We start from the raw sequence: 13,778 nt of genomic DNA on the forward strand, positions 1-13,778 counted from the left end.
AATAGGACCATGTCATATGTATAGAGGAGGTAAAGTCAAAGCGCTTAAGTGCATCAAGGTGCCTTTATAGCCCCTCTGTAGTCCCTCTATTGAACCTAAAATAAGGACCATGTCATATGTATATAGAATGTAGTTGTGGATTCCAATACTCTTAACATAGATAATGTGACCAAGGTGTCTCTCTCTACCAAGGAGATAATCTCAGTTCTTTTTTTTTTGAAATCCCCCTTATGAGGGGATGTAGCGTAGCTATAGAAACTACAATACTCACACATAACCCTATAGTGTCAAGGCTGCTGGAACCCATGACCTCTCTTAGATTTCAATACTCTTAACATAGATCGTGGCCAATCATGGGGTCTGATAGTTGTGGGATCCTCTACTTTATGGATAGGAACAATGGTGTTATTGGACTAAGAGGGAAGGAAGCCTTCACACAAAGCCCTACTAAAGATTTTGGCTAGAATAAATGTCGAGGTGTTACATCCATTTGCAAAGTGGTGTGTTCAGAGGGAGGTTTCATGGTCCTTGGACTTCTTATTATATAGCTTTAATAGGGATTTAGTGAATCTCATTATGGTTAAAAGTGTGGTGGTTGTGGAATAAATTGGAGGGAAGGTAGATGGATATAGTTAGCATAATCAAGTCTACCATATGAGTGTCTATGATGTGCGAGCAACCTTTTTTCCTCAAGGATATAGCTAGCACACTAAGTCTATCATATGAGTGTCTATGATGTGTATGAGAAACCTTTTGTCTTGAAGGATATCAAGCATTTGGGATTTCATCACTCAAATAAATTCTCTTCGTACCTAGAAAAAAAATGGTTACTCTTTAATATAGGTAAGGCAACAAAACAAACTTTTCAATTTGCATGCAAAGATCTTTCATAGGCCCTTGCTTGTAAAATATGGAAGTCATGTGGCTTGGCACTCATCCTCATACCACCAGTTTTGAGGTTGTGAGAACCAAGAGGGGGTTTGACATTGGGTTTCACTTGAAGCCCAATGCATAAATTGCAATGTTGGTCCTGAGAGAGAGAGAGAGAGAGAGAGAGAGAGAGAGAGAGAGGCCTTAGCACTATCGTATGGCATAAATGTGTTATGTTCAATTATTTGGTGAAACCCATTCATGATTGTGCATCAAGTGGTAATTCATGGTTTATGACATGGTTTGTGAGGAGAATGTATTGTGGAGCACCCTATTTGTTTTTTAAATTTTTACTTGTCATATTCAAAAGATTTCCTTTAAAAAGTTTTTTTTTGTTCAACAATGAAAAAAAATATCTCACGAGTAAAGGATTTTTCAATGTAACAAAAAATCTGAGTTTTTTAATATGTGAAAGCATTAAGAATTTAGTGTGGCTCAAAATTGGGGATACAACTACTCATACAATGGAACAAAAAATCGTACTTCCATAATTTCAATCAAATTTGAAATAACTACAATAATCAAATAATTATGAAAATCTAAAATTATTCATGTCAAACACTTATTGAGTTTTTTCAAGCAAGTCGCATTATATATATATATATATATATATTGACAAAGGTGGTGCCAATAATCTAGTTTCAATTCCAGCATATATGTATTAACCCTTGTCGATGGCTCCTATGCTTTCACGCTGCAAAAAAAAAGAAGCAGCAGCTTTACAACATTTGATTTCACACCCTTGAAGATTTGTTTATTACATAGATGTTGCCCTCATGGTCTGTTCTCTGCTGTTGAATCTCTACCCTTGTACTCATGCTTAAGCTACATGGGCACATTTCTCACGTTATGCCCTCCCAGTCTCTATTTGGAGTTGGTGGGAAGACTCTTCGATTCTCCAATGTCAATACTCATAGCATGAGACATGTGCCTATATAGATAGCTGGGTTTGTCAATGAAACCATCCTCTCGTGACTCTTAGAAAATGCTCTTTGTAAAATTGAAACTTTGTGGGAGATTTTGATTGAGATAGTCATGTTATACTTATGTCAAGACAAACCTGCTCTAGGTGAATAATGTGTTTTATCTTCGAGAGAGATCCAATAAAGTTGCATTTAAAATGTACTCAAATAAGGCAAGGGGATCCATCCAAAGACCATGTGAATTAAACTGGTAGGTGATGTGAGAATACCAACATGAGTGATGTCATCCCCTACCAATTGCTTGGAAGAAAGCAGCAAGTCATGGGAGATGGTCTCTATTCAATACGTGTACATAATATATGTAAGTGACAATCCAGAAACAAGCATCAAGGATCAAGGGGTTCACCTGAAACTCAACAAACATAATCTCTTCTTGCACTGATGGCTTACTCTTGATCATGCAAGAGAACATCATCACTTACAATCTCTCTATCCTTGTCCACTCTACCTCACTTAAATATTAATCCCAAAACAAGACACCATACATCTCGCAGGTCTCAGCAAAGTGTCAAATACAAGCTCTAAATGATGCCCGGTTCATATCGAAGCACTATCTCTATAACCCAATCAAAGCGAAATAACCTATCGCCAAACCAACTCGGACAACTGATCACATGAAGAATGAAGAAAATTGAGCTGGTGAAATTTGCCCCTATGAAGGTACATGAAAGAAAATTTGGATGTAACTTCATGTGAACTTTTATTGTTGGGTTTACTATGATTCATTGTGAAGCCCCACTCATGACAAAAGTGCTCAGGTGCATCAAGGTGCCTCTATAGTCCCTCTAAGGAATCTAAAATAAGGACCATGTCATATGTATATATGAGGATAGGCACCATAATCTAAGCTAGTTTAGAGCATGTGCCTCCTAAAGGTTGAAATCTTATCAACATACAATCCAAATGTAGTAAGAAAAAGCAAGTAGTCATGTCTGACCTTGATGATATGGATCTCTTTGTATAGATGCCGTTGTGCTTGAACCCATCCAATCACTAACTCACCCCACATACCCTTGATGGAAAATTGAGCTTCTACAAGCCGCTAACAACCATCATCTCAAAATTGAATAAAAGTCTTGAAAGTCCACAAAGTAACAATAAACCCACAATCTATGAGACCTAGTTTTCTCAACAATAGCTCCAAGCATGAAGATATGACTCAATTTGGAACATTTCTTTTTAAATCCCACTTGAACAAATGGCTCTTTGTTTGTCTCCGTGCTAAAATCTCAAAGTTTAATACTCATGACATGGATCATGACTAAGGTGTGGCCAATGATGGGTCTGTTAGTTGTTGGATTCTTCTACTTTATGGATAGGAAGTTGAAATTATCTAAGCTAGGGAGGATCAAGAAAAATAATGATTGAAAAATGACGAGCAATTAACTTTAAAATAAAATCACTAATCAAGGCATCATCTCATATTAATCAAACTCACAAAAAATAGCCAAGCATTACATGTTTTTATAGATCTCAAAGAGCCCTCATCCACAAGATACATGCAACCTTGTGCCATTCATGTGTCCATAAATTTTTACAGTCCATGTGTCACCTTGTGCTTTCCATGTGCTTCCTTTTTACCATTGACTTCTCCTTTTTTAAGTGACCATACAAATCAATGGTATTTCTTTATTTAAATTTGTATTTCTTACCGAAAGGAGAAGTCAATGGTAAAAAGGAAGCTTGGCGCCCCTTTCGGTATTTCTTTATTTAAATTTCAAAATGATGTAAAGCTGAGTACAACAAAACCAGCCAGCAAATTACACCTGTATGTCCAATCTGGCAGCCCACAATACCTCTTAGCACAGAGGGTTCACACATAGATCTGTGTCCCACAAAAGCAACACTCTGTGTTTCCCTCTAATCAGCCAAGACCATTCAGCAGGGCAGCCTTGAGCACACATCTGGCATATCCCATGTACATGGGGGAGGAAGAAGAAGGCCCCACAGGTCAGAGGAAGCGGGCGGCGGAGTGTCGGTATGGCACAAGGGTGTGATGTAATTCGTCAGCTATGACGGATAGAGGAAGAATGGATGGAATGAACAAAAAAATACCCTTGGAGAGTTGTTTTTTATTTTTTATCTTTTATTTTTTGGGTGGGGTTGCTTGAGTCAGCAGCCGTGGGAAAGCTGAGTGGAAGTTGGGTGATGCGGGGGAGGAGATCAAGAAGTGGGGGGCAATCCGATGGTAAGAGTAGGGCCAACTAACTTGGCAAGAAGAAGTAGGGCGAATTCGATAGAATTACTGGCGAGGTGTGGCTCGTGAGGGGGGTTGGGGGGGGGGGGGGGGGGGGGGGGGGGGGATGAGTCGACAAAAAGCGGGAGGGGCAGGTAGGGGGGCACGGGTTAGGTGAGTTGACTGAAAGAGGAGGGGGGGGGGGGGGGGTGGGCGAAAGCTGGTGCTTGGGCGTGGGGTGAGGCAGCGGATGGTTCAAGGAGGGGAAAAAACGAACGAGGAAAGTTGACAGATAGGTGAAAAGGCAAATTTGGCGAACGGTCCAAAAGCGGACGGGAGAGTTGAATGGATGGTCGAAAGGCAATCTTGGCAGATGGTGCAGAGAGGACGATTGAGTTGGACAAATGATTGAAAGGTTAAATATGACGGGTGGTCCAAGAGGGGGCTAACGGATGGTTGAAAGGTTAAATATGAGGGGTGGTCCAGGTGAGGGCAAACGGATGGTCGACGAGGGGTGAGGATTGGGGTGGGGTATGGCGAGTCGATAGGGGTTGGGTTCGAGCGACGGAGGGGAGATTAGATGGTTGAGTTGGCGGACAGGCCAAGAAGACGTGAGCTGGACGAGTAAGGGAAAAGCCTTTGGATGTCCCAAAAGGGGGGGATGACGGACGGTCGAAGAGGGGGGTGTGACGGATGATCCTAAAAAGGACTGCTGATGAAGTGGACTAGGAGGCGGCGGCTTGAGGGGTGGGAGATTGTGAGTCGACAAGGGGCGAAAGCTATGAGAGGAGCTGACGGTGGGTGTGGGGTGAGATCGGCGGACGAATTAAGATGTGGAGGAGGAATTAGATGGGGGGGCAGATGGTCGTGGGGGAAAACTCACGGAAGGTGTTGCGGACAGTCGGAGAGAGGGGGAATGTTCTCGGACGGTCGAAGGGGGATGCCCGACAGATGGACCAAGAGCAAGGGAATTGGTACAGGCGGGCAGTCCAAAATCAGACGAGTTGGGCGGGAAATTGGCAAACGGTCCAAGATCAGTTGACGGATGCTAAGAGGGAAGGCGGATGTTCCATAAGAGCGGGTTGGGCGGACGGTCCAAAAGTGATGGCATGGGATTGGCCGATAGCAAGGGGGAAAGGGGGTTGGTTGCATGATCTAGTTGACAAAAAAGGGGGGGATTATTTGAGGTGGTTGTGGTGGAGTCGACTGGACGGGCAGGAAAATGAACCAATGAGGAAGGAAGGCCAATGTAGCAACAACAGAGGGAGGGGTCTGCAGCGTGTAGGAGAGAATGAAATGATATATTAACATGTCTAAGAGGCCATAGTGGCCTATGAGACCAAAACTGAGAGTACATCTGAAGTTGGTGTCTCATCAAAGAGAACAACTAAATGAGACTAAAAAGTACAATAAACTGATTGTCCTACAGTTATAAGAACAGAACTGTAAGACTCCGAGATGATACTGAGTAGAAAATACTGGAAAATACTGAAAAATGTATATCACGTAGATCCATGTATGCTGATCAGTTGAAGTGTTGCCCTCTCCTTAGATCAAGTATCTCCGCCATGGGGTTGTCTAAATGGAGAAGTCGTAGAAGCGAGGTAGGCGCCTCCGATGCAGGGCAAATAATGGCTCTGATCTGGCGATGGTAAGGATGCCGTGGTTGGGATCCTCGTGGGCGTGGCCGACGGGCACGACATAAGATAACTGCTCTATCAGTGGTAACTCCCTGGGAGCGTGGTCGGTGCCTTGATGGCCCAATGGAGGAGGTATCAGGAGGTGTGTGGGCTAGGTTGCTGGTGCTGGTGCCGAAGAAATCTATCAAGGTCCTCTGTCTAGGTACATCATGGCTCGGCCTCCTGTCTGCCAAGAGGGTCTCTCTATGTCTCCTGAGCTCAAGTAGAAACAATCCCAGGCATCTCTGATCCTCAAACTCCATGACCCTGCGTAACGGCCCAAAACCCTCTCCGAAGAGGCAGTGATATCTCCCTCGGATCTCATAATAGACTGTACATCAGCACATGTAGTGTTCCTCTGTCTCTACCTCCTCGTAGCATAGCTGACAAATGCGGTCATGCACAATCTGATGCACATATCGCCCTGTCTCAATCCGCAACTGGTGTGATGAGGTCCGGATCTGTCCAATGGCACAACGTATCCCATGTGATAGGTGTACATCCATGTATGCCGGCGGGTGATAAAATCATCCCGTGAGAGTTGTAGAAAATGGCTCTTGTAATGAGCCATTTTCGTGCCCAAGGGCTCAACGGGACTAGTCCATGTCCTCTCTGTGTCCACTCTGATGATATCCATCCTGATCACGCGGTTTTGCTTTGAGCGGGTGAGATCCAAAAATGGACAATCCAGACTGTACTGAAAGGGTGGTAGTGCCTCTATCCACAAACCATGTAGGTCAAACCATGATCTCATCTGAGCGTACCAACAATGAGTGTCTCCATCCTCTGCCACCTGCTGTATGGATGAGGTCAATGCCAATCGGGAGTACCTCTGTTGAGGGATCTCGCATAGCCGCTCTAAAAAGGTAACTGCCTGGAATAGGGCCTCGGTTACTACTGATGGGGCACCCAGCTCAGCCCGAACAATCTCATGTGGTACTGATGATTTGCTCCGAATCATGCGGGCAATCATCATAATCAATGGTCTCTCCATTTGCCTCCATCCCTCATCTGTCCCCCTCTGAGATCTGTGATGTATACTAGGTCTCCAAATTGGAGCTCCGTACAGGAGGGTCGGTGTGACAAGCGTATCAAATAGCCACAATTTGGTGTGTGGCTCCTGAAACTGTATGTGTGCACAATGCCTCTCAAGTGCCCCCAAGGCTGCAAGCCCTCGAGCTAATCTAGCAGCTACTGCCTCCTTCACGGAGAAACGCGGTCTTGTGAAAGTAACTCCCAAGTAGACATATGACCTGACGTACTCTACCGGCTCCCCTCGAAAAGTGAACTGAGGCTCTGATCTCGTCACCCATGCCTGTGTGGTGTTAAACACCATAACCTTGGTTTTCCCAAGGTTCACTGTCAGATCTCTATCCGTACAGAAAGCCTACAATGCATCCAGGTGTCTCTGTAATCCCTCCGGAGAGTTTGAGATTAGAACAATATCATCAGCATATAACAAGATGGGTATCAACACCCCTACAGGCATGCCCCTGGGCCTCCCAATTTGTCTTCATGATCAGAGACCGCATCAATGTACAGTCCAAAGAGGGTGGGCGATAGCACGCATCCCTGCTTCACCCCTATCGTGCTGGTCAGCCTATCTGATAGTCTGCCTGGAGCTCGGACTCTGCCTGTCACAGACTCATACAAAGCATATATCCCCCACTGCATATCCTCGGGTACCTCAATGTCATGCAATCTGTGCATAAGCCTGGCACTTGGTACGGTATCGAAGGCTTTGCAGAAGTCCACAAAGCAGCAGTATATCCTTCTCTTCTGTGCCCTGCCCTCTTCAATAAGTGCTTGAAGTGTCAGTATGTGATCCAAGGTAGTAAATCCTCTCCTGAAGCCAGCCTGTCCATGTGCTCGATGACCATGCCTCTGTGCCCATCGGCTCAGCTCTGACTCCAATATAGAGCCATATAATTTGGCCAAGTAATGACCAATCATGATCGTCCTGTAGTTGCCTGGTACCATGGGGTCCCCCCTCTTAAAAAGTGGTACAATGATATGCTCTGTCCAGCTTGTCGGGAAACCCTCACAAATGGCACGATTAAACACATGTACGATGAGCGGAGCCAAAGTGTCTCGTGCATATGAGAAGTGCTCTCCAACTAGCCCATCACGATCCTGTGCCTTTCCATTCTGTAACCTGTCTATCGCATCTAGCACCATCCGCATAGTAAAAAAGGTGCTGCTAGCCGATCTAGCTCCCAGTGGAGGGGGGGTGGGGGGCTGTCTTGGTGCATCATATAGCTCTCTAGCATAAGTATGCCATGCCTCAGGTGCAGTAATCGGAGTACTAGGTTGTTTCTCCTGAAACATCTTCCATGCCCTCTTGTTGTCCTTCCTCAGGAAGAGTTGGTAGATCTCCTCCTCTAGCTTAGCCAGATAGGCTCGTTTCTTCCTCTGCACAAGGCGCCGAAAGATCATCCTAGCCTGTCTATGCGTGTGAGACCCAATGGCAATCTCACGCTGTAGCTGTGCTCGTGTCTCACGACACTCATCATCATACCAACTGTTCTGTGGGGTAGTGCTGGGGGTGGGTGGAAGGGATAATAGTGCAGGGAAACGCATATGAGGCGGATGCATGTAGTACACCTGCCAATCCTCTCGTGATCTCGTCCAGACGGCTATGCGGGTCTAAAGCGAACAAGCCATCAGATACTGCATCTCGATAAACCCCAACTGTCTCACGTGTAAACTGATATCTTGGGTACCTAGGTAGATGAGTGGCTGGCCCATCTCTCGGGGATCTACCTACTAGTGTGAAACTCAGGTATGCATGATCGGCTGCTATGCCTATGGGCCTACCGGAAATCGTGAAACCTTGCACATCAGGTATCAATGAAGGAGATCCCATCAAGTAGTCCACTGTGCTCGCTCCCCCTTTAGAGTTCCACTGTGAGAGCATCTGATCCTTGCCATCTCGATAAGCCATTGTATATGACCAACCCATGTGCACTCCCGAGTGTGAGAAAATGCCTGCCATAATCTGTAATCTCCCCCTCATCCTGTGCTGATCTCTGCAACCCTACATCCTCTGCCGCCGTGATCTCTCGGTACATAGCCTCTTGAGTATCATACAACTGTGTCTGCTCTGTGCCTGTACGTGCATTAAAGTAATATGTCTTCCATGCTGGCAAACCTCATGATATCATCATATAGTGGTATATAGGGCGACTCTCCTGATGGTGCAAACCTGGGGGGAAAGTAGCATACCGCCACATAGCTCGCGGAGCCCCTCTCTGCATATTTGGACCCACATGTACCTCACATCTGCATCTCTATGTACCACATGTAATTTGTCACGAAGCTCCTCCCTGTAAAGTATTGCCACTCCTCCAGATCCTTTGGTACCTCCCACTGTGCGTGGCTGAGGGCGGAAAACTGATTTCCATCTATAACCCCGGACATCAGGAAGCCTCTTGTTTGTGCACTGATGGGTCTCCGTAAACATAGCAATATCACTGTGTCTGAAAGTATCCTCAAAGTATCCTGCATCCGTTCTAAGGGCTTCCTTGCAATTCCACACCATGAATCGCAAGGTCTCATAGGCCACGCACCGTCAAGCGGGCCTCCTCTCCGTAATGATGACTCGGCCATCTCTGTATACCGCCCATTGACCCTCTTTCCTTGCCTCAAGCACAGGTGGCATTTGTTCCTTCCGGTGTGCTATCTGTGCCGGTGTAAGGTCCTCATCCAAATAAATCTTTTCCCCCTTAAGGGCCATCCTTTTGGAGAGGAAGGCCTTCTTCTTCTCCAAGTCACCAAACCTGATGATCAATATCTTCGCCCTGGTTTCATCTCTGCCATGCTCTAGCAATGGGTACATCAGTGGCTCCAATTTTTGTTGCAAGAGCTTTTGCATCCTCTTGGGGATTTCCCTTATCTCCCCACCCAACTACACATACATGTAAGGCACGTGCCCGTCTCTTGGCTTTCTCTTCCAATGTAGCATTCATCACCTCTACTTTATTGACTAGTGTATCCTTTTGTTTTTTTACTACTTCAATCCATGGGTTGACTTCCTCAATTTGTTTCTTTGTGGCACTGGTAATTTCAGCCCATGAATGCATTTCCTTCTCACCTGCAGCCACTTTTGCCTTACATGATTCCAAAGTGTTTTGCATTTCTGTGATGTCTTTTTTGCAGTCAACCATACATGTCTTCAAAGTGCCTTCGTACGATGCAACTGTTGTGCCAATCTCTCGGAGCATGTCATCCTTCCATTTCTGCATCTCTTTTTTCATTTCCGTATGCATCAAGGCTTGGGCTAATTCCATCTCAACTTGTACCTGGGCTTGCATTTCTCCCTTCAATTGGACATATATCTCTTCCTTCAGCGTTTCGTATATCACTTTCCTTTGGGCATGCATCTGCTGGGTCCATTCCTTTTCAAGCTCCCGTCGCATGGTGTTCATGTTTGTCCTTATGTGAAGCTGTAGCTCCTCATAAAGGGCGTCATCTCGTCGGGCCATCTTCCTAATCCTTCGTGAGCGAGGGGACATGATTCCTTCCCTCAGTCTTCTGTGGTAGGCATTTGGTGCCTTCGTGGGGGTGTGAAAGGTTGTCTCACCATCCTGTTCCCCCTCTAGGGGTTGAGACATGTTTTCCCTACTAGTTGCTGCCTTGGGGGCCTGAGCAAGGGTGGGTGGGGAAAGGGGGCAGAACTGAAAACTGGCAATGCACCTTTCTGTACCTTCTCTGTACCTTATGCAGGACTTACTGTACCTTCTCTGTACCTTATGCAGAACTGAAAACTGGCAATGCACCTTACTGTACCTTCTGCCCGACTGTACCTCCTGCACCTTACTGTTTGCACGTGCGCAGAACTGCAGAAGAAAGAGAAAGGGAAGTATAGTCCCTTCTATGCTTTCTGCAACTACCTGCAAACCCAGGCGCCTCCTGCAGTCCTATTTGCCTCGCTTCCTTCGAAAAGGCGGTGATTTTTGTGTACAAGGCTTTACGCTTCTGGTGGGCAAACGTGCACGCAATCGACTGTGGCGCTTCGCTTGAGAGAGAGAGAGTGTCGAGTGCCTTCGCTTCAGTCGGCCGGAAGAGAGAGTTCAGTCGGTTGCCTTCGCTTCAGTCGGCCGATGCACAGGTCATCTCAACAGGGGTGCGCACAGGTCATCTCAACAGGCGAGGGCACCCAGAGAGAGCAAGAGAGAGAGAGAGAGAAAGAAAGAAAGAAAGAAAGAAAGATTTTATTAACGTCTTCCAAAAGACCGAACTCGGCCTTGACGAAGTGGGAACCTCTGTCACTCACTGTCACTGGTGATTTCCAAGGGGAAACCAAAGCGGACAAGGATGCGCCCATATAAGAAACGAGCCACCGTGTTGACCATGCAATCCTTGGTGGTGTGGGCTTCCACCCACTTGGTCACATAATCGGCGGCGACAAGAATGTATCTGCACTTGTTCGGGTGTGCCAACATTAGGTCGATGGGCCCCATGAAATCAAGACCTCATTTCTCAAATGGAGACCAATCAAGGAAAATCTGGAGGGGCCGATGATTTTGACGGGTGCCTTTGTGCCTGCACCATTGGCAAGTCTCACAAGATTTTGCGAACTGAATAGAATCTTTGAACATGGTGGGCCACCACAAGCCATGCTGGAACAATAGTGCGCTCGAGATGTGGCCGGGATAGTGACCACCACCAAGGCCGGAGTGTGCATCTTCAACCATGTGGGGTACTTCATGAGGACTGACGCACCTACGTAAAACACCATCATGACCAACCTTGTAGAGTTGGCCAGCTATGATTTGGAACGGTCAGCTCTTTATCAGAAGCCGACACTTGTCCTTGGGGCTAGCACCAACTCAACCCATACCAGTATGAGGAAGCATCAACTTTGAAAAGCACACTATCAAGAAGGTCATCATCCACACCTATTGCAGGTTCCCAGTGTCGATGGTGTAGGCACCGTCTCCGATGTGAGGATCCGCGAACCCTCGGGCGTCTAGATCTGCCCAACTGGATAGCTCTCTCAACTAGAGTCCCACGGGGTGCCCACTGCTGGGCTGTCGGCTATGTCCCCTCCCGGGTAGTCCCTCTAAAGAAGTCAGTAATCTGTCTCTATGTGGACTCCCTGCCAGTCGGGCGTCTGCTCCTGATAATGGACTCTCTGAGCCTGCGGATCTCCAAGAGATAATAACCCAAGCATCACTGATCACATCAATCCATGACTCTAGCCAGTGGTCCAAATCCCTCTCTGAAAAGGCAATGGTAGCGCCCTCGAATCTCATAATATGCTGTGCAGCGACAGATGTTGTGCTCCTCCGTCTCTGGCTCTATCCAACAAATTTGACAAATCCTGTCCCCTGGAGGTATGCCTCTAAATCTGCCTGTCTCATCTCTAACTGATGTGAAGAGGTGCGGATCTGCCCAATGGCGCACCTCAATCTGTGAGACAGATGGGTATCCACGTAGCTCGGTCTAAGTATAAAGCTATCCTCAGTGGTGCGGAGAAGATGGTCTCTATAGAAAGCCATCTTCGTCCCCAACTCCTGTGAGGGCTCTAGCCATGTCCTCCTAGTGTCCAACTGAATGAGGTCCTGTCTGATGACTCTACTAATCTCACAATGTGTCAAGGTGAGAGAGGGTGCCTCCAGAGAGTACTGGAAGGGTGGAAGTCTGTCTAAACTAAACCCGTGGAGCTCAAACCAGGATGCTATCTGCGCATACCAACATGGTCGGTCTCCCTCCATGGCTAGCTGATGAAAGGACTCTAAAGCAATTCGTGCATACCGGTGTCGGGGAAGCTCCCAGGTGCTATGAATGAAGGACACTGATCTGCCAGCAAGAGCCTCGACTATGATCGGTGGTGCTCCCATCTCGGCTCTAATAATCTCATGGGGTACCGAGGCCTTAGCCCGAATCATCCTGGAGATCATGGACACAAGTGGTCTCTCCATCGATCTCCATCCATCGTATGTGCGTCCTGATCGACTGTGACGATCTAGGCTAGGCCCCAGATCTGTACTCCATATAGCATAGCCGATGTGACCAGCGTGTCAAAAAGCCACAGCTTAGTGCATGGCTCCTGAAACTATACCTGTGAGCACATCCTCTCTAGACCTCCTAGTGCTGCATATCCTCTAGTCAATCTGGCCTCTGCTGCCCCCCTCATGGAAAATGTGGGCCTAGTGAACACCACTCCAAGATATGTGTATGAGTCAACATACTCCACTGTTTCCTGCCCATATGTGAAAATAGGCGCTGATCTCCAAACCCACTGAGCTGTAGTGTTAAACACCATAACCTTGGTCTTACCAAGGTTAACTGAGAGCCCATTGTCCTGTGCATAAGCATGTAAAGTATCCAAGTACCTCTGCATACCCTCTGGTGAGTCTGCTATAAGCACAATATCATCAGCATATAAGAGCAGAGGTATCCAAGTGCCAGCCAACTAGGCTCCTCTGTCCCCTCGTGTCCCAATATAATGAGAGATCTCATCAATGTATAGTCCAAATAGAGTCAGAGAGAGCGGGCAGCCCTGTTTCACCCCTATAGTGGAGTGTACTAGCTGGGAGAGACCCTCTGAAGTCTGCACCTGCCCGACTACTGTCTCATAGAGTGCCATAATACCCCAAATGAGCTCACATGGAACCCCCAAGTCTTGCAGCCTGCGCATCAGTCTAGCTCTGGGCATTGTGTCAAAGGCCTTGCGGAAATCCACAAAGCAACAGTAGATCCTCCTCCCATGTGCTCTGCCCTCCTCAATGATAGCCCTGAGGGTAAAGATATGATCCAAAGTAGAGAATCTTCTCCTGAAAGTGGCCTATCCCTGAGCTCGGACCCCTTGTCTCTCTGCCCATCTGCTCAACTTCTGCTCAAGAATAGAGGCATATAGCTTGGCCAGCGAGTGACCAATCATAATGGTGCGGTAGTTAGTCGGCAGGTTCGGATCTCCAGACTTGAGTACCGGCACAATCGTGGAAGTACTCCAAGTCCCAGGAAACCCCTCACACATGGCTCTATTAAACATGAGAGCTAGCA

The 13,778-nt window shown here is 46.8% G+C and overlaps 1 protein-coding gene across 3 annotated transcripts in view; it reads right to left on the reverse strand.

Annotated features, from left to right (window-relative positions):
- Positions 1 to 1,555: 1,555 nt before the first annotated feature.
- The window catches only part of LOC147637617 (Metallopeptidase M24 family protein), a 212,691-nt gene continuing 200,468 nt past the window's right edge, over positions 1,556 to 13,778 (reverse strand). Inside the window, exon 15 of one of the 3 annotated variants that reach the window (XM_086799443.1) lies at positions 1,556 to 1,624. In XM_086799443.1, coding sequence (XP_086655569.1) covers positions 1,592 to 1,624 — 33 coding nt within the window. In that variant the 3' untranslated portion in view covers positions 1,556 to 1,591. Of the gene's footprint in view, positions 1,625 to 2,884; positions 2,946 to 13,778 lie in introns of those variants that run through there. The other 2 variants (XM_086799444.1, XM_086799442.1) reach the window with 2 other exon arrangements.

This window comes from Cibotium barometz, chromosome 6, assembly GCF_041138505.1.
Source record: "Cibotium barometz isolate CiBa-2024 chromosome 6, ASM4113850v1, whole genome shotgun sequence".
Lineage (NCBI taxonomy): Eukaryota > Viridiplantae > Streptophyta > Polypodiopsida > Cyatheales > Cibotiaceae > Cibotium > Cibotium barometz.